At 38.6% G+C, this 27,924-nt stretch overlaps 4 protein-coding genes across 15 annotated transcripts; all 4 read left to right on the top strand.

Moving 5' to 3' along the window:
• On the top strand, positions 1-5,928 carry LOC111804314 (uncharacterized). Of its 5 annotated transcripts, none has more exons than XM_087127725.1 (9): positions 1-87; positions 2,382-2,783; positions 2,952-3,968; positions 4,049-4,139; positions 4,228-4,385; positions 4,470-4,524; positions 4,624-4,706; positions 4,792-4,885; positions 5,113-5,928. In XM_087127725.1, the coding sequence occupies exons 3-9, from the start codon at positions 3,003-3,005 to the stop codon at positions 5,661-5,663; spliced, it is 1,998 nt and encodes a 665-aa protein (XP_086983851.1). In that variant the 5' UTR covers positions 1-87; positions 2,382-2,783; positions 2,952-3,002; the 3' UTR covers positions 5,664-5,928. The 5 variants fall into 5 exon arrangements, with proteins under 5 accessions (XP_086983851.1, XP_086983849.1, XP_086983852.1 ...); XM_087127723.1 differs by lacking the exon at positions 1-87 and adding an exon at positions 914-1,292; XM_087127726.1 differs by lacking the exon at positions 1-87 and adding an exon at positions 914-1,292 and having other exon boundaries at positions 2,365-2,783.
• A 184-nt stretch (positions 5,929-6,112) lies between these two features.
• Positions 6,113-9,557, top strand: LOC111803210 (Amino acid kinase family protein). The gene is made up of 7 exons (XM_023687517.2): positions 6,113-6,576; positions 6,869-7,019; positions 7,121-7,174; positions 7,812-7,903; positions 8,121-8,347; positions 8,896-9,072; positions 9,239-9,557. Exons 1-7 carry the CDS (start codon positions 6,380-6,382, stop codon positions 9,346-9,348), a joined length of 1,008 nt encoding a protein of 335 aa, XP_023543285.2. The 5' UTR covers positions 6,113-6,379; the 3' UTR covers positions 9,349-9,557.
• Positions 9,558-10,024: 467 nt separating this feature from the next.
• Positions 10,025-13,526, top strand: LOC111795618 (uncharacterized). The gene is made up of 6 exons (XM_023678149.2): positions 10,025-10,178; positions 10,256-10,310; positions 10,790-10,840; positions 12,735-12,826; positions 12,905-12,982; positions 13,180-13,526. The coding sequence occupies exons 1-6, from the start codon at positions 10,123-10,125 to the stop codon at positions 13,325-13,327; spliced, it is 480 nt and encodes a 159-aa protein (XP_023533917.2). The 5' UTR covers positions 10,025-10,122; the 3' UTR covers positions 13,328-13,526.
• Positions 13,350-26,581, top strand: LOC111803378 (Zinc finger C-x8-C-x5-C-x3-H type family protein). 8 transcript variants are annotated; one of them, XM_087127315.1, is made up of 7 exons: positions 13,350-13,488; positions 13,585-13,857; positions 14,551-15,033; positions 21,054-21,485; positions 21,721-23,839; positions 24,022-24,107; positions 26,333-26,581. In XM_087127315.1, exons 3-6 carry the CDS (start codon positions 14,960-14,962, stop codon positions 24,067-24,069), a joined length of 2,673 nt encoding a protein of 890 aa, XP_086983441.1. In that variant the 5' UTR covers positions 13,350-13,488; positions 13,585-13,857; positions 14,551-14,959; the 3' UTR covers positions 24,070-24,107; positions 26,333-26,581. The 8 variants fall into 8 exon arrangements, with proteins under 8 accessions (XP_086983441.1, XP_086983439.1, XP_086983440.1 ...); XM_087127313.1 differs by lacking the exon at positions 13,350-13,488 and having other exon boundaries at positions 13,574-13,712; positions 13,816-13,857; XM_087127314.1 differs by lacking the exon at positions 13,350-13,488 and having other exon boundaries at positions 13,585-13,712.
• Positions 26,582-27,924: the final 1,343 nt, after the last annotated feature.

The following is a 27,924-nucleotide window of genomic DNA, read 5'->3' as shown; positions in this document are numbered from 1 at the left end:
CTCTCTCTCTCTCTCTCTCTCTCTCTAACCTTCCTCATTTGGGTCCTTGGAAGCCATTTCTGCCATTGTTGTAAAGCTTCACAACCAGTTAGTCTCTCTCTCTCTTCTGTGTAATACTTTGATTTTGTTTCTCTTTCTAAAAATTATGATATGGGTTTGTTCAATCATGAGGTTAATTCAGAGTTCATTGCATAAAGTTTCAATTTTTCCATATTGATGTGTTACTTAACTGATCTCTGTTTAATGGGGGTTTTTTTTTTTTTTAGTTTTTGAATTGGTTTGTTTGTGCAACTGTTCTTCGTTACGGGGTGTTTGTTTCCTGAGAAAATGAGAGGGAAAATGGAGAGAGAAAATAAGGCCAAAAACACTCCACATTTTCATTCCTCCCACTAGATTTACGAACTTTATTTCTGGGGTCAGAGAGAAAATAAATTATTGAGATGAACAGTGAAATGGAAAATGAAAGAGAGTGGGGGATTGGAGATGCTGTTCCTAAACATATGATTCTAATAATTGAGACAAAATGATTCTGCATAATTTTAAAGCAACATTTTCCCATAAAAACTGTCCTTTAAATTCATAAACTAATTCTTAACCATTCAAGCAATTTATGGGATAAGAATCAAAGAAAAAAGTTTGGTTCTTCCTCCACTTACTTGGGTATTAAAATATATAATTGATTGTTTTTAATGAATTAAAAAAGAAAATTAAGATTTGTTTGAACAAATGAAAAGAAATAGAATAATGGGTCGATTGAAGTTTGGTTATATTTTATTTTTAAATAGAGATTAGGTTGACATAATTAGTTCTTACATTTGATGGCTCGCTGTCGGGGTTATTTGAGGCATTATTATCTGCTTTGTTATCTATAATGGGTAGCAATTAAAATGGGATATTGGGAAGATTAATGAAATGGGGGAAAGCGGGGATTTATGGATTAGGGGATTTCTGTTTGCCATTTTCTTAATCGGTTGTGAGGACAGAGGGATGAGCGGCGGGTACGGATCATCGCGAGTGCCACTGGGATTTGGAAGCTTCGGAAAGGAGGTCGTGTCATTAATGGAGAGGGCATAGAAAAGGAAACACCCGATTTGATCTTATCTCACTTGCTCCATAGTGATTATTTTAATCTCTCTCGTTCCCCCTTCCTCTTTCCCTCCCCCCCTATTTCTGGTGCTTTCTTTTGAGAAATGGACGCGTTTCACTCAACTTGGATTCTTCCATGTCTTCTCTGTATGAATCCAGAACCGTGCGAAGTTCATACGGGGCGATGAGAGAGGGCTGAGGATATGGTGATGCCTTTTCTCCTCCTTTTTTCTCTATTTCTTTCTCGTTTTTGATCCTCTCTGTTGCTCTGTTTTGTTTGGATCTGTTGTCCGCTGAGTTTCTTCTTATGAATCTGATTCGTTTTCTCAAAACCTGATCGATAAGAGATCGACCCTTTTGGAATAGCGACGTTTAATGCCTAGGTTTTGTTATTGTCTACGAGATTTCTACGGTTTTGGGAAAAATCTGAGGATTCTATGCATATAATGGGAAAGGGGAGAGACCCTTTTCGATTAAGGTAAATATATGAACGGATTAGAGAGAACCCAGACTCCAATGTTCTTGTTATCGCTGCCAATAAGAGCCCCAAAACATACCCAGAATCCAGAAACCAGGAACGTGAGTCGATCGCTTGCCTAGCCCATTGCATCTAAATTATGTGTGATTTGAACAAAAGGGTTTAGCTGCTGCATCAACCCCTGTGAATTTAGCCAAAGTTTATGGAAAAATCATGAGTATATTGTAGGTTAGGGAGGATATCTCCATTGATTAGTGATGTTTTGAGTGATTCTAAAAGGAAATTTATGAGAGAAACAATACCTTACCATTCTAACGTTGATGTTCCTAAACAGAGCGATAAAAGAACGCCTAGATGGTTTAGGGCGTTGGTAGATGTGGCTTGTGGCTGTAGCAGAGGGAGCTTTCTCAGACACTCTGTCTGCTTCTCTTTTCGCCTTTCCTCTTTATATTGCTGTAATTTGTCCATTAAATGCTTCGTTTCGAAGCACTCAAAAAGGCTATTATATTGATGCTGAGCTGAACCCATCTGTTTTTTTTTCACTTTCGACAATTTAATAGCTTAAATCTCTCTTTATTCTCTTATGGGTCTTAGGATTTGGCTTTATTTGCGCGTTTCTTGTAACTTTCCCATCTGGGTTTGGCTTCAAAACGTGAAATAGCTTCACTAGATCAAGCATCATTTCTGAGAAACCTCACGATCCATATTTCCAAATGGGTTTCTCTAACTTGATGTCATTTAATTTCCTTCCTTCAATGAATATAATGTCTGATACCCATTTTAATTGGTTGCTCACATAGATTGGTGCGCTTCGCAGATAAGTAGGCGAGCACAGAGTGGCTGCAGAAGCACAACAACAGCCAGAGGCTTCTGCTTATCGGACCGCGCCGCTCTTGTTTGTCGCTCGTGCGCTTACAATTTCAAACACAGATCTCGAGGCCCTTTTACTCTTGGCTATAACAACTGACATCTGTTTTGCTTTTACACCATTTTTTTTGTTCCTTCCCCCGCCATTTTCTCTTATTTATTTAGAGGCCAATCTTCCTCCTCCATTGGGTTTGAGCTCAATACAAAGCACTTGGATTAGTTTTTTTTGGGTTTGTTTTATACTTTGCTCAAAGGCGTGGGGATTGACTCTTGAGAAGTTGCATCAGCCATAATCTTAGCCGGGTCGGTGACACTCTGTTGAATATTGCTGTTGCTTTGCAGTGATCTCGAGGTATAGCCTTCGAACCTTGCTTCCTTGGGCTGTGTTTCCTGTATTTGATTATTCCAGTCACTTCCTTTTGTTTTATATTGTATTCCTGAATGAAACTCGGGCCGTGATAATTGGATTACGTGCAAATATTATAGAAGTTGCTGAGTTCTTTCCTTTGCTCTCTTGTAGAATCGTTAAGTGTTTGGCTTTTGATGTGGAATACTGCTCCTCGATCAAGACATGCTGAGCTCTGATGGAGATGCAGATGTTTTCTTCGACTCGGAAGATTACTTGCCATTGGAGGAGTCCTTGGTAACCGAAGAAGTCGATGCGAGCAAGTCGGGATATGAAATATGGATGAGAGAGCCTCAGAGCATTAAGAAGAGAAGGGAATATTTTCTTCAAGAAGTTGGTTTGAATGAATTTGCATCTTCTTCAAGTACTCGTACACAGGATTCAGAGATTGAATCTAGTTGTTCATCAGGGAGGATAGAATTGGACAGACTCACAGAGTGTAGTGGAGCTGTTTCAAGCTCTGACTATGCACCTAGCTGTAATGTAGAAGACAATGATTCAGTAGTACACCACAATGATGTGCAAAGTGCTGAATTCAGCAACGAGGCAAACGAGGCAAACGAGGCAACCAGTCGACCATCTTCTGTTTCCGACTCCAGCTTTCAACGGTGCCAAGGTGAAGGTAACGTCGAAGCTTGCAAGGATATCGATGCGAGGAAAAAGAAGATACTGACTTGGTGGAAATCCTTAAAAAACAAGGCAGCAAGACTACGAGCTATGGAGTTTTCTGAGGAATCGAAATCAAATCCTGCGAAATCCGAAAGTTGCAGAATGAAGGTGTGCCAAAACAAAAAGAAGTGTTCAGAATTTAGTGCATTGTATATGAGACAGCAGATTTGTGCTCACAAGGGCTTGATTTGGACAATGAAGTTTAGTCCAGACGGGAAGTATTTGGCAAGCGGAGGAGAAGACGGAGTCGTTCGCATTTGGCGTGTAACACGTACAAATGCCTCTAGTGAGTTTTTAGCAAATGACGCCACAAGAGAAGGGAAGTCTAGTTTCAGCAGTAAACCGTTGAGATTTGCCACTGTTGTCATTCCTGCTAAGGTTTTTCAGATAGATGAGTTGCCAATACAAGAATTCCACGGACATTCAAGTGATGTCTTGGATATAGCTTGGTCTACTTCAAACGTAAGACATCTGTGACAAATGTATGTTTTTTTTTTCGAACTGTTGAAGAAACGAAGCTAAACTCGAACCTCTTGCTGCAGTGTCTTCTTTCATCCTCAAAGGATAAAACCGTGCGCTTGTGGCAAGTTGGTTCAGATCAATGTCTCAATGTTTTCCACCATAAAAACTACGGTAAGTTGTCGATTCCTGCGTCCGTTTCGATCATTTACAGGTCGCATTCTCTTTTCTAAACTGTTATTACCTTCTATATTGGAACCAGTTACTTGTATCCAATTCAATCCAATGGATGAAAACTACTTCGTCAGTGGCTCAATCGATGGAAAAATTCGGATTTGGGGCGTCTTGAAGCAGCGTGTGGTCGATTGGGCTGATATCCGAGATGCAATTACCGCGATATCTTATCAACCAGATGGGAAGGTGCGAATTGTGAACTCTCACAAAATAAGTTAGTAACAATTGCCATATGCAGGGCTCTGATCATGCTTTGTTCTTCTATGTTAGCAGGGGTTTGCTGTTGGTTCTATCACTGGCAGTTGCCGTTTCTACAAAACATCAGGTACAACCCGTGGTGCATCCCTCACAATGTTTTTCTGTGTATGCAGATTTTGCCTCCTTCAATTCTTTTACTGATTTAGAGTTTTATGGCGTTTTGTAGGAGATGATTATATCAATCTGGATGAACAGATCAATATTGGCGGTAGAAATAAAGCCTCGGGTAAAAGGATCACGGGCATTCAGGTTTTACTCAGAACTTTGATAGTTTCGCTGAAGAAAGTATGATCTTTAAATAACGTTGCCTCAATTTGAAACCTGTTCTTTGCAGTTTTTCCGAGAGAACTCTCAAAGAGTGATGATAACTTCGGAAGACTCTAAAGTACGCATATTTGAAGGAACCAAAATCGTCGGCCAATACAAAGGTACGTATCGAGTCCGATCAGCTCACTAGAATTCGTTTTACTGGATAATCGCTGCTTCCAAGCCCACCTCCTGGTTGTCATTGCTCAATCAATCAGGAATTTTCCTAGCTTAGTTCCTCCCCGTTTATATCTTCTATTATCCCGGATTCGGCTTCAAGTTTTAGATGACTTGTAGTTCATTGAATCTTTAAGGTCTAGATGCTTACCTGGCTGTTTTCGATATGTAGGTCTATCGAAGTCGGGTAGTCAAATGTCTGCTTCCTTTACAGAAAATGGAAAACATATAGTATCTGTTGGAGAGGATTCTCGTGTATATATGTGGAACTACGATAGCGTTCGTCTTTCGTCGACGAACGAGACGAAATCTCAGCAGTCTTGTGAGCATTTCTTTTCTGATGGTGTGTCTGTTGCTATACCATGTCCTGGCACTGGAACTGAACCAAAGTGCTTGGGTAACAGCCAACCACAGTTGTCACAGAGACGGGATAACCAAGGGGATGACAGTGGTTTGGAGTGTTTTTCGTTCAGTAATTGGTTCTCTGCCAATGGTCTGTGCCGAGGTTCTGCAACATGGCCAGAAGAGAGACTACCTCTCTGGGATTTACCAGTTGCAGAAGATGAACACCAAGATTGTCATCAAAAGAAACTAAATGGCCATAACGGCGACGCCCACGACCAAGGATCTCGACTCGAAACATGGGGCCTTGTGATTGTCGTGGCTGGATTAGATGGAACTATAAAGACATTCCACAACTATGGATTGCCCATCAAGCTTTAGAAGCGCTGCTTGAATTAGCTCACTTTTCCCTGAGCTTCCAAAAGCAAAAGAGGTTTCAGAATATCAGAAAACATGGCATTTCATGTGGTCGATTCTTTTTCCTGTTTGTATCTTCCAACGGAAAAGCCTTTCTATTTTTTTATTTGTTCTAAGAGGTCCGAAATCTTGTAAATCCAAAGAGGCAGGCCACCATTTTTGCTTGTTTAGTTCTTGTGAATATTACCTGCCAAATGTAAATGAAGTACACTTAGCAGATTTCTAGTCATTTTGGTGCCTTTCTTCATGGGTTAATGTTAATTTTATTGCTTTTAATCTCAAACATGCCACACTTGGAAGAAAATTTGTAAATTTGTTCATAAGTAGTAGTCTTAAAATGGGTCAAAATTATACATTCATAAATGTTCTTTTTTGCTTCAAAACTCTAGTCGATTGAACGTATAGAGGCTTATCCAATGTCCTCCAGCAAGGAACATTAAAAGAATGCCCTCCGAGTATCACAAACTCTTATACCGAAGCAACGAAATGATATCTATTTCCCTGCGATATTCACTACAAACAAAACACAAGCTCCAACTCCCTTATTGATTGGAAAAGGAGCTGAGTGTGAGGCAGAACCCTAAACCCACTTTCAATTCCGCATTCGGCAGCCAAGAGAAACGAGAAAGACGGCGGTTTGTAAAGGGGGTGATAATCGTTCTTTGTTGTTCGTTTCCTTGATGGCAATACCCATGTCCCGTATTCCCTGTTCCAGTTTTGCTTCTTATTCTTCCTCCTCGTTTCCATTGCAACCTCGTAATCCCTTCAAGCCCCATCGCCATGGTTTAAAGATGGATAATCCCACCTCAAATGGGTCGCTCGTTGTTAGCTGTTCCGCTCGCGAAATGGGTTCCAACTCTGACCCTTTGAACGGGAGGTATGGATATCCCGCCCCGCCTGCCCCTGTACTTTTCTGTGTCATTGATAATTGCTTCCAAGTTATGGGTCCGGGGATATGGATGAAATCTTGAACGAGTGAATATAATTTGTTTATGGGATATGGTTCGATTTCTAATGTTGGTTTGTTTTGGTTTTGAAGTTCCGGACTTCAGATTGTAATGAACACTTTAAACATAACAATATGTTTGTGAAGCATCTGAAGTAGAAACTTATTTTATTTCCCTAATGAGTTTCAACTTGTCTCCCTGAGAAATTGCTGTTTTCTCTAGCATGAAGCATCAGATATCATCTATGGCTCCTAGCGGGATGACACTAAATGAAGCTTCCATGTCCATGCCATCGTTTAAATGGCGAAGAGTATTGCTTAAAGTAAGCGGTGAAGCACTTGCTGGTGATCGGTTGCAGAATATTGATCCGAAGGTTGGTGTTTGAAGGATGATAGTCTGCTACAAGCATATAGTGTTCTTCTTTTTAAGATTTTTGGCACCTTGCATTCCTCTTGAGCTACTTTTTGACTGCAGGTTACTATGGCGATTGCGAGGGAGGTTGCAGCTGTAACACGTCTGGGCATTGAGGTAGCCTGACCTTTATTTGCATATAAGATCTTTTTCGAATTGAATCTCAATGTTGTAGCAGCAATAATCTGTTTACTGTTTGGAGAGATACAAATCCGTTGATAGAATATGACTTGTTCTTGACCAACTTTCCTCGACTCTCGAACAAACTGAGTAAAACAGATTTGGATATTCTGATTCTTCACTTGCGCACACCTTGTGTCTGTAAAGTAGGTGTGAGATCCCACGTCGGTTGGAGAGGGGAATGAAGCATTCCTTATAAGGGTGTGGAAACCTCTCCCTAGTAGACATGTTTTAAAACCTTGAGAGGAAGCTCGGAAGGAAAAGTCCAAAGAGGATAATGTATGCTGGTGGTGGGCTTGGGTCTAGACACCGGGTGGTATGTTAGCGAGGACGCTGGACCTCCAAGGGGGATGGATTGTAAGATTCCACATCGGTTAGAGAGGGGAACAAAATATTCCTTATAAGAGTGTGGAAACCTCTCCCTAGTGGACGCGTTGACAATATTTGCTAGCGGTAGACCCAAAGAGGACAATATCTACTAGTGGTAGACTTGGGCTGTTACAGTAGGCCAAGGAAGCCAGTTCTTTTTCCTTGTTTAAAATGTGCGATCGTTATGGATGATGCGTTGTTTCAGGTTGCTATAGTAGTTGGTGGGGGTAACATTTTTCGTGGATCGTCGTGGGCTGGATGTAGTGGCTTAGACCGTTCGTCTGCTGATTACATTGGGTAATTTCCTTTATACTATATGTTTCTAGACGTTGGCTGATCGTTAGCTACCACATTTCGATATTACTTACCTGCATACAAGCAACATGAAAGTTCACACAAAATGAAGATGGAATAGGAAAACGAGAACATATTACACATGTTCTCCTCCTCATGAAATCCTCATATGCTGGCGCACATTGTGTTACTATCTTTGAATTTTAGCTCTCTATTTCAGGATGTTGGCAACAGTGATGAATGCTATATTTCTTCAAGCCACAATGGAGAGTATAGGCATTCCCACACGAGTGCAGACGGCGTTTCGTATGTCCGAGGTTGCGGAGCCATATATTCGACGTAGGGCTGTGAGGCACTTGGAAAAAGGCAGAGTTGTGATCTTTGCAGCTGGTATAGGCAATCCGTTTTTCACTACAGATACTGCAGCGGCCCTCCGTTGCGCAGAAAGTGAGTCAAATCGTGTTAAAAGTCTGTTTGAAATAACGTTTCGAGTGCTTATGCATTTTTTAAACATTTAGAAAGTCATTTCAAACCGATCTAAACTTTCTACTTTTTAACTAGTTGCTGAAACATGTTTGGTGGTGTGAGATTCCACATCTGTTGGAGAGGAGAACGAAACATTCCTTATGAGGGTGTGGAAATCTCTCCCTAGTAGACGCGTTTTAAAACCGTGAGCCTGACAACAATACAACACGGGTCAAAGTGGACAATACCTACTAGCGATCAGGGTCAACATTGGGCGGTGTGCCAGCAAGGACGTTGGGCCCCCAAGAAGGGTGGATTGTGAGATCTCATATCGGCTGGAGAGGGGAACGAAGCATTCCTTATAACGGTGTAGAAACCTCTCCCTAGTAAAAGCATTTTAAAACCGTGAGGCTTACGATGATACGTAACGAGCCAAAACAGACAATATCTAGTAACAGTGGATTTGGGTTGTTATAGGTGGTTAGTAATTATTTATCTCTACAGCTCTAACTTTCAAAATGTCTATCCAGTTAATGCAGAAGTTCTGCTGAAAGCAACAAACGTTGACGGGGTTTATGATGATGATCCGAAACAAAACACGAATGCACGTCTACTCGAGACTCTTACATACCAGGAAGTGACGTCGAAGGACCTTTCAGTGATGGACATGACAGCGATTACTCTATGCCAGGAAAACAACATTCATGGTATGTATTGTATATCACTTTATACAATAGATCACTGTTCTTCAAAATAATTGAATACACAACAGAAGGCAACCCGAGCTTTCGACGTCGGCTTTGAATAAACTGAAGTAACGATCATTGTTCTTCCTGATGCATGAAGTAACGATCATTGTTCTTCCTGATGCAGTTGTTGTCTTCAATCTAACAAAACCGGACAACATCTCGAAAGCTATAAAGGGCGAGAGAGTCGGGACGTTGATCGGAGGAACATGGAACTCAAACGTAACAAGTACGTGACAACAATTCTTGTATAGTAGGGATTTGACAGGAGATTTTGACATTGATAGCTTTTGGAACAATTTATTGTTTATTTAAGGTATTGAAATCTTTTGTAAGATCTAAACCTCACCGCTAGTAGATATTGTCCGCTCTATCTCGTACATATCGCTGTCAGCTTTATGGTTTTAACACGCTTCTACTAAGGAGAGATTTTCACACTCTTATAAGGAATGCTTCGTTTCTCTCCTTTTTTTAACTAATGTGGGATCTCACAATCCACTCACCTCATTGACACATCGTTTGATGTCTGGCTCTTATACCATTTGTAACAGTTCAAGTCCATCGCTAATATATATTGTTCACTTTGGTCACTGCTAGTTTCATGGTTTGGCCCATTACGTATTTGTTAGCCCCTTATTTTAAAACTTTGGAGTCTATTTGACGGAAATGTTCAAATTTGTATTTAATAAATTAATTAATTTTTTAATATTTTAGATACTTTGTATAAAATCTTATTAATATTTTTAAAGATTGGATACTTCTAAAAATAGACCAATTTTTTAATAACATGAATTAAAATTTGGTTGAAATTTTTAGACCAATTTTTTAATAACATTTAATGTGAATTAAAATTTAGTTGAAATTTTAATACGTCGTCGTTTCTGCTTGTGCTAAGGTCGAAGCCAAAAAGCTGCCTTTTCGGCTTCGTCCCTTTAAAACCCCCGAAACGAAACTCGAGGGTTTTTCATCTTCGAACTCAGTCTTTGCTCTCTTTCCGTTCCGCCATTAACAATGACGAAGTTCAGAAAGCTTGGTCGACATGCAGCTCACCGGATGTCTATGCTGAGGTTGCTCACTTCTTTCGGCAACTATCAATTAAGTTTTATGTCCCAATTTTTGAACGTCTGTTCTCTTCTTTTGGCAGAACAATGGTTTCTCAGTTGGTGAAGCACGAGCGGATTGAGACTACTGTTGCAAAGGTATCCCTATTGACTTTGTTCTTATCATTTATTGGAATCTCGATGTTTAACTTTTCTGAATTTTGCTTTTCCAAGTGATGCATTAGCTTCATGTTCACCCGAACCCCCTTCGGTTTCGTTGTTAGATTATTTTATCTTACTGAACTCTGAAGTTAATCGTAGGTTTGTTGCATTGTAAATGGAATTATCGGGAGGTTGAAAATTTTGACGTCTTGTATTGTCTGAACTGAGCTTAGGTTTTGTTTTTTCTTAGAATCTGAATTTACAGATTTGGTTAGTTACATATTTGTCATCTCTTTCCCCTTGGGTTGCATCTTTTCTGTTCCTTCAAATTTTAACCCCAAGCTTACTGTTGAAGGATATGTTTCATTCCTTGAGATCAAGTATAGATTTTTTTTTATTTAGAACATCAACACTATTATGAATTTATGACCATATTTTCAACTTATTTCTGCATTTGTCTTTCAACCTGTTTGCAGGCTAAAGAAATTCGGCGGCTTGCTGATAACATGGTTCAATTTGGAAAAGAGGTCCGTAGAACTTAACTTTTGTTTTCCCTTCTCAATGTTTTTTTTTTTTTTTCTTCTTTTCCCCTCACTGGGGAGGGTGTGTTCTGCCTCCAAATTTTGATATAGGTTGTATGCTAAGAAGCACAGACAGTTTAGTCTGGCTCACATGTTCATGTTTGACAGACACTCCAACACTTATTGGACACTTGGTAACACTAGATTTGTATTAGATACTAGTTGTAGAAAGCCAATATTAATCCAATATTTGTAAACTTCTTTAGCATACTAAATAGACAAATAATAGTATACGACAAAAATAAATTTTGAGTGTAAAATACATCAAATTCATTGTATATAAATCCATTAAACTTGTTGAATTTAAAATTTTCATATTGTATAAAAAGGATGTATATTTAAAAAAAAAAAATGCAAATTTTAACAAATGTGTCCTTATTGTGTGTGTCTGTGTCCTAGATTTGTAAAAAATGACATGTCATTGTGTTTGTATCGTATCCGTATCCATGCTTCATAGGTTGGATTCTTTATCAATTAGATTATATATGAAATTATATTTCAATTATTAGATGAAGGGCTAATTGGTAAAGGACAAATGCAAATGCCATGGTTCAAGATTTAGCTGATCTAAAATGAGTATGATGTAATAATTCGAGGGAGAGAAAAAGACAAGGCTCTGAGGTCAAGTTTTGCAATTCAATTCTAATGCAGGAAGCAAGAGATGGTATTGGGCATGGGCTTGATAAATATGTTTGCCGGTAACGGAGGAAAATTGGATTTGGTCTGCAACAACATTGGAAGCTAAGCCAAATAAGAAAGAGGCATGTCCAATTAATGAGTTAGACCACTAAAATTTGGGCCCAGGATGATGCCTTTATTTCAAATCATTCTTATTTCAGTATTAGTAATCCTCAAAAGATGGAAACCATAAATTAATTACGGGATATCAGTATGGAGAAAGAAAGACCTTCGGAAGGAAGATTTGTTGTAACTATTTGAAAGTGAAGAGGAAGCCGTGGTTTGAAGTTTGTTGGATGTTGTTGAAATTAAAGTAGCAAAGCAGTTCCAGAGACATCATATAATGTTTGATTTTAAAATGTAATGACTCTGCGTTACATAAAGGTGTATATAGTTGGGTTGTCTTCTGCTTACTCTTATTTGCACCAAGGACACTGTCATTTACTTCAGACTCTAACATGCTGTGATCGAGAAGAAAACCAATGAAATCAACCACAAACAGAGTTCTTTTAAAGGAATTATTAAATTATCTTTGAAGTTGATTAAACTGTCTTTGCTTCAAAGATAGTTTAATAATTATTTTACACCTTGAATTGCGTGCAAAGACACCCTTCCTGTGTTTTGTTCTCGAAAGGGTGCACTCTCTATAGGAGGCTTGAGAAGGATTTGGATCTTCTGTTTGAGACTGCCAGTTTGCTCTTCATATTCGGAGTTGATGGCTTAGAGATTGATGGTAGAGCCCAGATTGGGGGTGTTTTTGCGCTCTCCTTTCAAGGAGCATGGTAGAGTTTTGTGGTAGGCCAATTTCTTTGTGTTTTGTGGGGATATCTGGTTTGGGAGGAATGATGGATTTTTAGAAAGGTCAAGAGATCAATTGATGATGTTGGTTAAGTGACTAGATTTAATGCCTCTTTCTGGACATCAATCACTAAATCTTTTTATAATTATGAGCTTTGTCTTGTTCTTGGGACTGTCCTTTTTTGTAGTTAGAGGCGTACTCTATTTTTTGTGTGTGTGTGTTAGGGCGGGTGTTTTATGTATGTCCTTGTATATTCTTTCATTTAATGAAATCATGGTTTATTATAAGAAAATCTTTATTTCACTATTTTCATTTTATTCATAAAAGATAAACATGTTGTCACTTTTTTCCCCCCCAATCTAGGGTTCCCTTTGTGCTTCAAGGCATGCTGCTGCATTTGTAAGAGGCGATGATGTCCTTCACAAACTATTCACAGAACTGGCTTATCGATACAAGTGAGTCCCAAATTTGTTAACCCGTAGTTCATGCTTTTATTTATAAGTATTAAATTGGACGGATGTTATGTTCAACAGAGATAGAGCTGGTGGATATACAAGACTTCTTCGGACGCGTATACGTGTTGGCGATGCTGCACCAATGGCTTATATAGAGTAAGTGCTTACCATCGACAGCTGCTATGTTTCTTCAGTTATACAGCTGTATTAAATAATCGATAGATGATGTACGAAACGGTTATAAATAAATACTGCTGGTACAGTTTTTAATTGATTATTTGTGCTGTTGATACAAATTTATTGAAAGTTGAATCAATGTATGAATTCATAATTTCTCTATGCTATCGATACAGATTTATTGATAGAGAAAATGAGCTGAGACAGTCGAAGCCTCCAAATCCCCAACCACCTCAGAAGGCTCCAATGGATCCATGGACAAGATCACGGCTTAGCAAGCAGTTCGCACCACCCAAAGAGATCAAATCTGACTCTGAAATCTGATACAACTTTTATGTTCAATAAAGAAAGCTTTTCTTTTCCAAGAAGTTCACCCCCACCCAAATTGTTTTGCAAACTTCAGATGTAAACCAAACGAGTATAGACACTGCGTTACATACATTATCTCTTTCTCCATAGGCTGAAAGCTTTCCCTCAAACAAAGAGTAATTTTCGGCTTTCAAAGTTGCCCATTTCTTGAGAATTCCCTCCGAGTCTCTCTCAAGTCTCATCTCAACTTATTAAAAAAACATATGGTTTAGGTGTTTTTGGATGAATATATAGGTGAGGACCAAGGGCGATGGTGGACTGTGCATCGTCTTGTAGACAGCCAGCAATTGCTTTGCAGCAGCAACAAAATTTGGACATGGCTTCAAATATTGCGAGCCAGGTATGACCGAGAGCCTTCTCTCCCCAACCGACGTCGCTGCGTGCATGCATTTTATTGTATTGTCATGTGTCAAGTTATCACGTGTAGCCTACTTGCTTTGGAGGCAAATTGGTGACGGTTGGTTCACAGGGGAAAAGGAAAGCGGGTCAGATATGTTTTTCTTTTTCTTTCAAAATTTGCTTCATTTATAATTCTTGAGAATTAATGCCATTTCCTTCCTGTACTGTGTATAACTGGACATGTGACATTTTCAGTGGGGATTTCTTTATAATTAGTGCATTTTTTTTTGTCTTCTACATTTCCATTAAAATGCTTATAATGTCCATAATGTATTGTTCTTAAATTTAATATAGTCGGGGAGAGTCTCAAAAGCTTTTATTTTATTTTATTTTTTTTTTTAATTCTTAGTTTTTTACCTCTTAATTTTTTGAATTTGTCGTCAAATTTACAAAATAAAAATCAGTTTATAATTTTATTTTTTTTAGTTTTCAATTTTCGACTTTTTGGAAAACAAATAATTTTAAGGGTGATTTGTGAAGGAAAAGAATAAAACAAGCCATTATATTTTGACATATTAAGATGGTTTGGTAATTATTTAGTTTTTTTTTTAAAATTAAAATTTTAAGTTAATACACACTTCTTACCGATGTTTTTTAAAATATTTACATTCTACCAATCAACTCAATTTTTTTTTTTTTTTTTTTTTGTAACAATATTATGAATTTCTAATATGTTATAAATAAGAAACGAAATTACTATATTGAAGGAAGAAAAATCACCCACTTCGGACACTAAATTTGATTATCGAAAAAAGCTAAAAAGGTTGGTTCTTGATTAGGTTCTTGTTGTGGGGAAGGATAAAAAACAGAACAGAACCCATTGAAGACGAGACGAACATCAAAATTTGGAGGTAACTACGAATTATGTTTAAGGAAAAAAGCATCGCGAAAAGATAATTGGGTCTTTGAACCCTTTTTGCTCATCGCCGACTTCCTCACTCTTCGTCTTCCTCCCACTCACTCTGCAAACAAGATGCCCAAAACATCCCTTATGAAGATTTAGCTTGGTTCTTGCCCATATTCTTCTTCAATCAAATTCTAGGGTTGCACAATCGCCGCTTTCTGCCAGAAGCCCTCTTCTTTCATGTGAGTTCTTTGTTTCTCTCTTCCCTTAATCTTCTACAGTTTTGTTGTATGGACGTTTTCGTATCTGGGTCTTGATCTCTTACTCGTTTTGTGTCGGACTGTATGTGCTGCGAGGTTCTTCAACTTCAAAGTTTGGGCCTTTCCGGTTACTACTCCCCATGCCCCCAACTCGATCAGTAACGCGTTCTTCCTTTGTTTTCTTTTTCTTTTTCGCCAATGTATTTTTCTTCTGTTCTTGAGATTGCTTGTGCTTATGGGTATCTTTGGGAATCGATGACTTAGAATTGAGATGTTTTTTTTTTTTCCTTTTTGCCTTCTGCTCAAGTATTTGAAACGAGAGGTTGCTTTTTGAGAAACGGAGATGATCTTTCCTTAGGATTTGATTACACTTACATAGAACCCTAGTTCAGCTGGATTTTAGGCAATGTTAAGTTGATGGATTGAGTAGTTTCTGAGTTGAAGATTAACGTCTGATGCCCAAAAAGAATGCTGTACTTTGGAGTTGATAGAACTTCAATACTTTATTTGATTGTTGTAAGTGGTTTTTCTTGAGAAAGAAAAGGTTATTTGCGCTTATGATTTTTCCCATGGATTTAACCACGGCTCTCACATCCTCTTTACACTATTAGTTCAATTTTCGTAACTTGGAAGTCATATCTCTTCAAGTGCGGATTTTAAATTGATCTTTGGAGGAGATTGGGATAGGGAGCTCAGGCTACCACTCTAGATGCAGCCATGAAATTTTATTGGTGGGGTACACATGACTTCGGCACCCTGTAGTCTATTTTGACAAGTGAAAGTCCTCATGCTTGGTTAGTAGCTAGGTTATGGAAGGATTTATTCAATTGATTGAAATTAAAAGGAAATATCTTCTAAGCACATCTCGTAGGTGCTTACTTCATAAAAAAAAAAGGTGAGCTACGTGCAGATTGTTAGTGTTTAATAGTGCAACATTGGACCCTTTTTTCTTGATGTTGGCATATACAATAGAGTGGAATGCTTGTGGCTTGTTTATTTTATAGTTGTCGTTGGAATAGGTTTTCTAAGTGATGTCATTGGAATATAGAATTTGGGGGAACATTCGTTCTTTTGAAGGCTAAGGTTTGGGCGTTAAGATTTTATGTTATATTATCTGGATCTAGTAATGAAATGATCTTGGACAATTAGGTAATAGTTCAATTGATCATATTCTTTGGAGCTACAACTTTGCTCGGATAGTTTGGAGTCTCTATCTTGACTTTTTGATTTTCAGTTTGCTACTTATGGGTATAGGGAGATGATCGGAGAGTTCCTTTTCCATCCGCCTTTTCGAGAGGAGAGTTTTTGTTGCAAGCGAGATGAATAATAGGACCTCTAGAGAGGTTAGGAGGGACCCAATAAATGTTTGGTCCCTCATTAGGTTCTATGTCTTTCTTCGAGCGTCGGTGATAACATTTTTTTGTTACTATTCTCTAGGTCTTATTTTACTTGATTGTTGCCCCTTTCTTTAGTTGGGTTTCCTTTGGTGGAGCTTGGTTTTTTGGATGCCCTTGTACATTTCTTTATTCATTTATTTTCTGAATGGAAGTTCAGTTCTTTAGTAAGAAAACAGATCCGTTGGATTAAATACCCCCTCCACCCAAAGTCTCTATAAGAAACTGGAAGGCTCAAGTTTATCTTGCCAATCTAGGTTTTCTCGTAGAAACATTGTGAGCACGCTTCTTATTTTCTGCGACCAATCAACTGATTGATGTAGGATTGTTGTGTGGAGAGCTCAATTCATAATATCTGTGGGTGTGGATATGAAAGTCAAAGAATGGTTGTCTATTATTTCATGTGCTCTTTGGCATGTTTGTCCATGGGAATCTGCTGCAGAGTTCTATTGGCGTGCACATGTCTGGTCCCTTTTTTAGTTTTTCTTTCTTGCCTATTTTTTGAATTTTAATTGCCGTAAATTTTTACTACCGAAGTCTCATTAGTTTAAGCATATCCTTGAAACCTACACAAAAAATGATTCATGAGCATCTTTAGCTCCACAGAATATGGTATTCTGTTTATATTTCTCTTAAAATACCGTGTGGCTGGTCTTAGTATTTAGAACACTTGCAGTTTGGCTGATTTTCTGTCGTAGTTTGTAAATCAGATTATTATTATCATTTATATTACTCATTAAACTTTAGGCTGAATCAATAATTTAGTTACTGGATGTTTATTAATTCATTTACCTCTTGCTTAAGTCTTGGGTTCTTTTTTCTGCCAAAGTTAACTGTTCAGACCCCAACATGTTAGGTTCTTTGATAGATGCCCTCTTCTTTAGTTAATGTATCACGTAGAGTGTGCTAATGTCAAAATATAATTTTCTGCAGTATCTTCACGTGGTCGGTTGATGGAAAGATTAGCAATGGTGTTCAATAATAACTTATGGCAATGGCTTTCTGTTCCGCTACAAGAGCAATTGGGCATTAGCACAAATTCCTGGATCTAAGTCAATTTTTAAGTTCAAGCTTGTTTTCAAGGAATTTTATGAGAAAACTATAGTTCCTCAAACTCAAGGAGAATGAATAATGGACAAAGTGCTTGTGAACTTCTATAGTGTTCAGAAGTGTGGATAAATTACATGGTGAAGAGAGATGCGTGGATTGAAAAGTTTACTTAGTATCTTATTAGTCGTTGAAGAGTACATATGGTTTGTTTGAAGGGTTTCCATGGGTAGTAGTTCAACTGGTCTATTTTTATGGTCGTTGTCCACTTCGAGCATTGTAAACTTACCCTTAAAGACAATGTAATTTATTCAACGTGTAACTCCCACCTTCTTTGTGACCTTTAAGTGGCTTTTTTACGGCGTGCTATGTGAGCCATCCCTTATACTAGCAGCGACTAATGTTCCATTGTGTACTATATTTCGATATTCCATGCAACCGAAGTGACAAATAAGGTGGACAAAAAGGGGGGGGGGGGGTGGATTTCATATGGAAAGGAGAGTTTGGAGATACTTATTTTGCCTATTTTGTTTTGTAGAATATGCAAATGGTTATGAAGCTTCTTAGGGAAATTGAGCATTTTTATATAAGATTATCTAAAGCAAATTCAACAACAACAACAGGTGTCTTCGTAGGTCGAAGCTTGACTTTTTTTTTTTTTTTTTTTTTTTTTACATTTTATATGTTGATATAGCGAAGTGAAAAAAAAGTTAATGAACGAATGTACTTCTTCTCCTCGTGAACGAAATGAGTTAGGGAGAAAAATAATAGTAAGTATTTATGAGAGAGCTTGTAGGATGGTTCACTAATACGAGAAACGATGACAGCCACTTTTGAAGCATATCATGGAACATCTCTAAAACTCAAATAACCCTTGAAATTCTACTTAATCGAAGTCATGTATGCAGAAAGAATATCGTTTTGTAATGATAAATGGAACACCTTACATGTTATGGTAAATTTCTAGCTTTTACCCTATGGTTGAGCTACATGGCATTGTTGGGAAAGAAATGTCGGAGGAAGATCTTGTGGATGGAGGATAATGATAGGAAATGTAACGAGGAATCTCAATGAGGACGAGATGATAGAATTTAGATACTAATTCTTGTTATTGAACCATGGTTCGATTCCTAATTGAAGGAAGATGGAATTGTGTGTTTGGCTAGAATTGTCGAACTATTTCCCTTTCATGATTACTGGGCAACAAACAACTTTTATAGAGGGTCGACAAATTCTTGATGCATTCCTCATGACAGAACTTAGAGATGAATGTGAAAGAAAGAAGGAAACAAAAAGGTACAATCATTAAACTTGACATGGAAAAGGCATTTGACAAGTTCGATTGGACTTTTCTCGAAAACATTATTGTAGGATTCATTTCATCCACAAACTTCTCCATCATCATCAATAAAAGATCATGAGGAAAGATCTTTGCCACACAGAGTCTTCGACAAGGGGACTCACTATCCCCTTTTCTTTTCATAATGATAATGAATTGCCTCGGTCTTTTACTCACAAAGGTTGAATACGAAAGACAGATATAAGGCTTTCAGGTTGGTAATGAAGGCTTAAGCATCAACCACCTTCAGTTTGCGGATGGATACAATCCTCTTCTCTGATTTGTCTAATGTATCTTCCATAAAAATCATGATTAAGACAATAAAATTCTTCGAAAGATTCTGTAGACAAAATCTCAATCTCCAAAAAAATAGAGATTATGGGCATCAATTTTAGCATATGGATGATTGAAGTCTTTGCAGCAAATACGGTTGTGAAAAGGGTGAACGATCGAATATGTACATAGGATTACCCGGGAACTGACTATAAATCATTTTCCTTCTGGAAAACCATTATTAAAAAAAAAATAGAAAAAAGGTTGTCAACGTTATAACTTCCAAAGGCGGAAAGCTCGCCCTAATACAAGCCACACTGTCCAACTTCCCCTTTTAGCTACATTTCTCTATTCGAAATGCCACAAAAAGTGGCTACAGAAATAGAAAGACATCGTTGATGGACTCATCCTAGGATGACATCTCACTTTTCCCAGGGAGGTAAACGATTTATTGGGCATGACCTTAACGTACCACTCTTTCAAGAATGCAAAAGCCCTACTATGAAAAAAAATCTCATCATTGCTTTCTTTTGGAATTTGTGAAAATAAAGAAATAAAAAAGTATTCATAGAAAAGAAAAGACACAAGCTTATAGAAAACTCTTCAACAATGTTGTTTATCATGCTATATTTGGGTGCAAATTGTCTAGTATCTTTGTTTCCTTTAGTCATGTCTCCGTCTTTGTAAATTGGGAAGGTCTTTTGTAAACACCATGGATAATAGTCTAAGCTACTTGCTAGCGAGGGGATGAGGCATAAGGGATAAGGGATAAGCTTCATCATTGAGGTATAGATAGTCTAAGTTACTTGCTAGGGCCACTAATGATAAAATGAGCTAGGGTGCAGTGGAGAGGAGGTTTGCCTTGAACATATGGTTAGAAGGGTCGAATATTGTTGAAAAATACCAAAAAGAATCTTTTATGCAAATATTCATGTGCTACCTAAAGGCTCCTATAGTATGAAAGAGTGAATAGGTTATTTCGTTTTTTGAACCTCTACTGGATGAATATGCTACCTAAATGCTCCTTGGTGTGATAGGGAGACGGGAAATCGAGCCCGCATTAATGTAAACTTCTAGAGATTGGTTTTAGTCGTGTTGAAAATGAGGCCATTTCGAGGATCGTGCTTGACATGTCTCAATATCTTATACACAACTTCCATATGTTTCTCATAGGGTTTGTTCAGAAATTAACTTGCTACACTAGCAACAAAGCTAATGTTTGATTAGTGACGAACATAGTGTGACTAGATTGATACTGGGTATAGCCATCTTGTTTCAGCATATTTATAAAATTTTCAGACCAAGCCTGGTTTACTGCTTTAGACGACAGACTTCCTAGAGTCTACATACCTTCCACTAGTATATTTGTCCTCAAATCCAAGAGGTATGTCCATGTACACCTCTTATCAAGTACAAATAATGACAACCAAGATTTGCTGCAACAGAGAGATATACACGAATCATATTTAACTTGGCAACTGGAGCAAATGTTTCATGGCTAAAGGATTCACCTAGGCTGGGTGAATCCTTTAGCCATGAGGCGAGCTTTAAACTGTTCTATACTGACATTCGGTTTGTGTTGCATCGAAAAATTTTATTTGCGTCCAACCATACGCCTGCCTGGGGGCAAATTTGTAAGGATCCACGTCCCACTTTTTCTCAAGAACCTACAACTTCTCTAGTATGGTTGTTTTCCATTTACGTTTTTTGAAGGCTTTCTAAATTGTGTTGGGAGTTTGTATCGGTTTTGGTGAAGTCACAAATGCTTTAAAAATTAGTGACAGATTAGTGTGGTCTTTGATTGAGCGTTCTACTGTGCTCCTCTTCGTGTGCATGCTCGACTGTTTTCCTTGTGTGTGATAAATGTCGGGTTTTACGACGAGCTATTGGATTAATGATTTTGTCAGATTGGTTTATATATCCTCGGATCTTCTCTTCCCATCATGACAGGGTTGTATCATATATCTTGCTAGACCTTTTACAATGATCACAAGTTGGTGTTCTACACTGGCACTGCAGATAATTTTTCCTTGAAGTTCTCCTGCAAGCTTCTTTTGATTTTGATACCCTCACTTTTGAGCAAACACCATTAAAATTAACTTATGTTCATCCTGCCTGTATTTAGGAGAAAATCCTTAAGAGTTATGAGTGGAAGTGGCCGAAAACACTCGTCAAAGTGGGATTTGAGAGAAGATTCCCACTTTGAAGCTGATAGTGTACAAGACCATAGTTGGCCTGGAAAAGAATCACGACCTGGTTGGATTTCTGCTGAAATAGCGAGTGATGATGGTTCCAAGTGGTCTGGTATGGCGACTACCAATACCGTTTCGAAACCTACGCAAGATTGGGGATTGCTGTCAGAGGAGGAACCTTTACCTGGAACCAGAGCTTCGCTTAAGGAGGATCGCCCTAATAAAGGCTATAATAAAAATATGGACGGCACTGCTGAATGTGATGCTGACAAAAGCTACGACACGAGAATGTCCCCTGATCTAGATGGACGGAGAAGTCATGGCTCTGACCTGTCTGATAGAAATGATTGGATCAGGTCAGTGAGGTTAGATACACTGGTACTAGCTTCAAGAGCTTATATCAACTTCCTCATCCTTTGAGCACAATGTTAATTGTTCAAATCTCTCAAATTTTGTGTGGGCATACATGTTCATTCATTTGAACGAGAGTTTCTGGATTTATGTATTTCTATAAGGATTGGTTAGTTCTTCTCCAAGGGATGGGATGATCTATTGCAATTTCATTCTCGATTAAAGTTGCTTGTTTTGATTGTGTTTCAGGGGTAGGAGTAGAAGCCGCAGTTGGAGTAGAAGCCCTCCTCATGGTAATAAGCGGGACTCGGGATTTCACGATAGAAACCGAAATAGAACACGTGTTTCTACTCAATTGTGCAGAGATTTTACTTCTGGAAGATGCAGGCGAGGTAATGGTTGTCAATTTCTTCACCAGGACGATCAAAATCTGGACGATAGCTTGGAAAATAGGAACAGGAAGGGGGGCCGATCCTTTAGATCAAATTCCCATGATTTTAAGGACCATCCCAGGAGTGGAAGATCAGCTGCTCATTGTACTGACTTCGTGAAGGGAAGGTGTCATAGGGGAGCCTCTTGCACGTTTTCTCACGACAGTGCATTTCATGAATTATCACGAGATTCTCCAAATGATATTGCTAGACACAGGAAAAATGATCGGAGTAAAGAAGTGTACTTCTCACGTGGTGAGCGTGAACCTTGCAGCAGCAGTCTTGTTATCTGTAAATATTTTGCTGCTGGATCTTGTCGTAATGGAAAAAATTGCAAGTATTCTCATCATAGCCAGCCACGTGCAAGTCCAGAGAGGAAGTCGAGTACTGATAAATGGGAACACGTCCAATGTTCAGATGGTAGGGAACAGTCGTGGGATGGCTTAAAATCGAGTGAATTGGCTAGTGGTTCGGATTTCACTCAGTTGATTGAGGACAAAAAAGAAGAAACTGCTAGTGAAGAGCCAAGATATACATGGCCTTCGGATAAAAAATGTGATCATGGTTTGAATAATGAGAGCAAAACTCGGTGGGATCGAGCTGTTGATATCAAGACAGTGCGAAGCAACAAGAACGATGCCATTCCGAGCAAGGTAGAGAATGCTGGTGGTTGCACAGGCAGTTCCGACCCTAGAGGTCACAGGAAGTGGCCAAGTGATGATATGGAGATGTCTCCTGATTGGCACTACCCTGTGCAACCATCCAATCATGTAGTGAAAGGCGATTGCAACGTTATGCAAGATTCTGGCTCTCAAACTTCCACGGGTTTAGCCATTAGCCATGCGATAGTTCAAGAGGCTCTGGCTAAGAATCAAGACATTGCCATAGAGCCCATAGTAGTTGATATTACTCATTTTCGGAAAAACCATACTTTAACGAAAGATGATACTATTGCATCAGCATCCAATGATAACATTACAATTGACAGAACGGTTGCTTCATATGCTGAAGGCAATCCTTCGGGTAACGTTGTCCTTGGACAAAGAATGGCATATCACAGTGACCATCCCGACGGAACTGTAACGAATCCGAAAATTTCAGATGGAAATTTCAGAGTCAAACTGCAGGAGGAGGATGAAAGCATGCCAGGAATTAATTCTGGAACAACCGTTACTCCGAACATAGTAACGAACGATCAAATTAGGCAAATAACTGACCTTTCAGCTTCTCTTGCACAATATTTTGGAAATGCGCAACCATTGCCTCAATTGTATGCCTCCCTTAATACGCAAAGTGTGTCAGAAGCACCTTCGTTCCCTTATTCGGACGCATCCGTGGGTGCTTTGGGGGCATCGATGAAGACAGCTCCTGTTATTGAATCCTCAAAGCAACATGATTCTGCTCTCTGCAATAGCTTACAGCTGAAGAAACTTGAAGTCACTAAAACACCACAGAAGAGCACTACAGAAGTGAAGGGTGAAGTACAGATACCAAATTTGCCTCTATCATCTGGTCCTTGTGGCATCTCTGCTGAAGAAACTCTTCATGGGAAGCCAACGGCTGATGGTGATGCTATCAAAGAGAAGAATGGTGATGGCGATAACGAGAACAAAACTGACCCAGCAACAAATGAGGACTCTCAAAAGATTGATACGACAGAAAATGCAAATGGAAACGATGAGATCCATGATAAGAAGAAGAGTAAGGATACGAAGGGAATTCGTGCTTTCAAATTTGCACTTGTGGAGTTTGTCAAGGAACTTCTAAAACCTACATGGAAGGAAGGTCATATCAGCAAAGATGTTTATAAAACCATAGTCAAGAAAGTGGTGGACAAAGTCACAGGCTCCTTGCAGGATGGTCATATTCCTCAAACGCAGGAGAAAATCGATCACTATCTTTCGTTTTCGAAATCAAAGCTCACAAAACTTGTTCAGGTAACTACAAATTTCCTTTCAATTGAGTTCTTTTGTGTTGACTTTGCATTTTATAGCATTTATACTTTGCACTGCCGGTATCTCCTCTCAAATTATCCATTTTATGTGTTTAACTCTCTTATACTTGACAGAAACGATTGTTGCATTTGTTTGAATACAATCCTTTTGTTGCACAATGGTAGGTTATGCACATACTCAAGATTCAACTTGTTGCTACGATAACATTTTGACGGGCCATTTTTTAGACGTTTTCATCAGGCTACGAATGGTAACATTTTGACGTGATTTTAAGCAGATCTGGAAACCTCGTCACAGACTCTTTTTATATAAATAAGAGATTGTACTAAAACAAAAACTAAGAAGAAAAGGACCATGTGGAATTGAATAAATGACCTTACAACCCAAAACCCTAGCACTAAAGATCCTAATTGAGTCATTTTCAAAATCAAACTTGTACATCTACAATCCAAGAACACCATAGGACAAGTTTCATAAATTTTCATGAAAAAACGAGGAAGATATGGTCGATCAAGGTTGGGGAAAAACTTGAACCGTAGCTTTGGATTTTTGTTCTTGATCTTCTCCTATGGGTGTTTTTACCTCTCGACCTCTTCAAGGAATGTGTAGATCTCCTCCTCACGAGTCTATAGAGACAAGAATCAACAAAAATTATCCACAATCAAGTAAGTTATTGCCTCTCAAAGTTCACGAGAAACCTAAAAACATACCTTCAACCCCGGTTCACCTCCGTTCATGACCTCTCGTGCGTTTGTCTCCCACGACTTCCGAGCCTCCTCCTTCTAGACTGTGAACCCCAAAGAGACGAACCCAAACGACAACTGGAAAAACTCACAATCTCATGCTCAAACCTGCTCCAGCGAGCCATGGGAAGAGTAAACACTTCTAAATATTTTGTGGACAATATCTACTTTTGATCTTGATTTAGATTTCAAAATTGCTGGGACTTGTGCAAGTTTGGTTTTGATAAAGTTTTTTACTTGTATTTAGCTTATTAGAGGTTGAGCCTTCGAGGATGATAGAGAAAGTTGTATTGATCTTCCATTTTGGAGGAAAGGCTGTGTGCTATGGCAAGTTTGCTTCTTCGCTGTTTTGTGGTTTATATGGCTGGATTGAAATAGAACACAGAAGTAGTGTTCGTTTTGTGGTGCATTAATGCCTCCCTTTGGGCTTTTTATTTCAACATGCTTCAGAACTGTTAACAGCTCAACTTACCTAAAGCTGTGGCTCTCTTTTGCCAGTTGTTTGTGTTCTCCACACCTGTTTGGTCTTTTTTGTGTAGCCCTCTCTTTGTACTTAAATTTGTTCAAACGAAAGCTGGCCTTTTCATTGTAAAAACGAAAGTCGTGTCACGAGCGTATTGGCAAAAGGATACAAGGGCTCTTTAAGAGTAGTGAAGGGTATTCATGGTTGGCTAGGGTTGTTCGGTTTATCATTTTCCAAATCTTTGGAATAATTTATGAAAACTGGTACTTTAGGATCCAATATGCCATTTCTAACCATAACGTGACTAGTAATAGTTTGATATCATATATTCATAGGGATAGTGATAGAAATGTGTTTCATTAATGCATCGAGTAATGTTTGTCAGTTTGTCAAGAAAAAAAAAATCATTCTCAATGTGTTCACAAGGCAACATTAATATTGTTGATGGGTATAGCAAAAATGGCATCCTTCATCCTTGTTCGAGGTCACGCGTGCTGATTGAGACTATTATCTATTCTGGAAATTACTGTGAAAAGATCATATAGGCCAAAATCGGTTGGAGAGGAGAATGAAACATTCTTTATAAGGGTGTGGAAACCTCTCCCTAACAGACGTGTTTTAAAACCGTGAGGCAGACAGAGATACATAACGAGCTAAACCAGACAATATCTGCTAGCAGTGGGCTTGGACTGTTACAAGCACTATGTGTTGTCACGAATTGATTGCCTAACAGAAGTTTCACAAGCAGTAGGATTCATTGAGATGTTTGAGCTCACCTAGACGTGAACCTGAACAGTAGAATCTAGCATTACTCAGTGAAATAGGATATACTGAGGCACTTGAGTGACTGGAATTTTATACACCTTACATCAGCTGATGATATATCTAAAGACAGTGTAATATCAATTAGAGGGTCATGCAGAACTTGTGTAACGATTTAGCCGTTTGGCTCATGACTGTTGGGGGCAGTACGGTGTACCCCCGATGCTTGTAAATATACACCTCTTATAACCTCTCTGGTATCGTTTAAATTGACTCAGTCGCAGTATCTCGGATACGCCAGGACCTTGAAGATGGCAACCAAACACTACTTCCACGGCTGACCTGCACACACACACTTTTATATGGTCCTTGTTCTTTTGTTTGGATTCATTCTAGCTCAATCTAAAGTATTTGGTCCTCTCTCAAATGTTCTGCTGTGACAAATAGTTTACTCTCTGTTCTGTTCTGTATAATATGTTTCCTCAACGTCTCTCGTTTTCTTGTCAGGCGTACGTGGACAGAGTTCAGAAGACGACCTGAGAAGGCGAGGTTATCGAAGTAAATTCTCGTGTTTTTCATTTTTAAAAATCATCACCGTGTATTAATTTGTTAGAATGCTGCTGAATGAAATATGTCATGTGTTACTAGTGTAGTGTAATGTATCTCCCATTAGCAGCCTTTGGAAATTTGTTGGTCTTCTATTTTGTGCATTCTTCCATCTTTTATTGTTGAATCAATGGCTATCACTTTTCAATAGCCAAAGGGCTTCCATTCTTTTCCTTCTTTTTAGGTAACTTTAAACTTGTTCGATTCCTATTCAAAACTAAAGGATCGAAAATTCATGGACTAAATAGACAATAGACCTCTTTGAAGCTCAAAATACTCGATAGATATCAAACTCAAACTTGAACGATCAAAAGTGATCGATAGGTGGGGTCAAAACTACACCGTCAAAGGGAAGAAAAGGGGTAATTAAAGGGCCAACAAGTTAAGGAACAGCTTTTGCAGAAATAGCAAAGAGGTGAAGGGGAAGTATTAGTCAGAGTCCAGATTATGAGGAGGGGCAATGCCTGGAAATTGGATTTCTTTTGAATGAATGAATGAATGAAATGAAAATGCATGGTTTTCTGATCCAAACCAAACCAATCCTTCTCGTAAAATGTTTCTCTTCTCCCCATGGAATCACCCCATAAAAGCTATGCCCTTTCCCTTTTCCTTTTTTTTGGTCTATTGCCTTAAATTTCTCAGTCAAAAAGCACCGGTTGATAATGTGTCGGAAATAGCCGGTATAGCTCTCTTGGTAGTGCAAAGGACTGAAAATCTTCGTGTTATCGGTTCAAGTTTCTCCAAACATATAAACAAATTGACCAATATGAGCATAACTCAACAGACATAAAGTATATTGGGCAACACATTGCATGTTCATCTATCGAACTTTAGTTATGGCGGTATGAATAAACCAAAAAGCTACACCCGAGTTAGGTTTATTGTTAACATTTTTGTGTTCTAACAGAGATTGGGAGCAGGCTGTGTACCAAGCAAACTAAATTAGCATACCCCTTTATGGCCTCCATTTATGTGCCTCCAACCCTTGATGGTCCTTGCTCTAACCTCTTATATCTTGCTGCCTTCTACAACACAACCACATGCTTGGGAGCAACCATAAATGGCCTGCTTCTCTTTTCAATCTCCTACTTCAATACCTACTCTTTCTCAGCTGGGGAAGATAGTATAAACGGTACCGATCGAACGTTTGGTTTAGTTGCAGCTATACTGTTAACTCCATCGATGATCGCTTGTTGCTTTAAACGCATAGAATATGTGGATGGAGAAAGTTTATGATGTATTTGACAAAGACCAAATTGATTCGATGTTGAAATTTTTTATACTCAAATTGGAGATTGTAGTTTTCTTAACCTCACTCGAGACTCTCTGTTTGACTAATACTCTACGTTAGCTCTTTTATCGGGATATTATTTCCTAGGTTTGTAAAATTTGAATGGACAACAGAGCATAGGTGGCAAGCAATTATATGGACACAAAGCTTTACCCGTAGACGTTTCTCTATCTCTTGTAAGAATTGTATGGGAGTCATCCTT

This window comes from Cucurbita pepo, chromosome 10 (assembly GCF_057944985.1).
Source record: "Cucurbita pepo subsp. pepo isolate OVF chromosome 10, ASM5794498v1, whole genome shotgun sequence".
Taxonomy (NCBI): domain Eukaryota; kingdom Viridiplantae; phylum Streptophyta; class Magnoliopsida; order Cucurbitales; family Cucurbitaceae; genus Cucurbita; species Cucurbita pepo.
Note: the sequence above shows the minus strand (reverse complement) of the source record. Positions and strands in the feature narration are given on the sequence as shown.

What these genes read in the sequence shown, in the direction of transcription:
- LOC111804314 (XM_087127725.1), top strand. Translation starts at nt 3,003, where the DNA reads ATGCTGAGCTCTGATGGAGATGCAGATGTTTTCTTCGACTCGGAAGAT. An exon ending in CTTATCAACCAGATGGGAAG is followed by an intron (nt 4,386 to 4,469) that starts GTGCGAATTGTG and finishes CTTCTATGTTAG; the next exon opens with CAGGGGTTTGCTGTTGGTTC. An exon ending in AAAGGATCACGGGCATTCAG is followed by an intron (nt 4,707 to 4,791) that starts GTTTTACTCAGA and finishes TGTTCTTTGCAG; the next exon opens with TTTTTCCGAGAGAACTCTCA.
- LOC111803210 (XM_023687517.2), top strand. Translation starts at nt 6,380, where the DNA reads ATGGCAATACCCATGTCCCGTATTCCCTGTTCCAGTTTTGCTTCTTAT. An exon ending in TCTGACCCTTTGAACGGGAG is followed by an intron (nt 6,577 to 6,868) that starts GTATGGATATCC and finishes TGTTTTCTCTAG; the next exon opens with CATGAAGCATCAGATATCAT. An exon ending in GGCCCTCCGTTGCGCAGAAA is followed by an intron (nt 8,348 to 8,895) that starts GTGAGTCAAATC and finishes ATGTCTATCCAG; the next exon opens with TTAATGCAGAAGTTCTGCTG.
- LOC111795618 (XM_023678149.2), top strand. Translation starts at nt 10,123, where the DNA reads ATGACGAAGTTCAGAAAGCTTGGTCGACATGCAGCTCACCGGATGTCT. An exon ending in CACCGGATGTCTATGCTGAG is followed by an intron (nt 10,179 to 10,255) that starts GTTGCTCACTTC and finishes TTCTTTTGGCAG; the next exon opens with AACAATGGTTTCTCAGTTGG. An exon ending in TGGTTCAATTTGGAAAAGAG is followed by an intron (nt 10,841 to 12,734) that starts GTCCGTAGAACT and finishes CCCCCAATCTAG; the next exon opens with GGTTCCCTTTGTGCTTCAAG.
- LOC111803378 (XM_087127315.1), top strand. Translation starts at nt 14,960, where the DNA reads ATGTGCTGCGAGGTTCTTCAACTTCAAAGTTTGGGCCTTTCCGGTTAC. An exon ending in CCATGCCCCCAACTCGATCA is followed by an intron (nt 15,034 to 21,053) that starts GTAACGCGTTCT and finishes GCCTGTATTTAG; the next exon opens with GAGAAAATCCTTAAGAGTTA. An exon ending in GATTGGATCAGGTCAGTGAG is followed by an intron (nt 21,486 to 21,720) that starts GTTAGATACACT and finishes ATTGTGTTTCAG; the next exon opens with GGGTAGGAGTAGAAGCCGCA.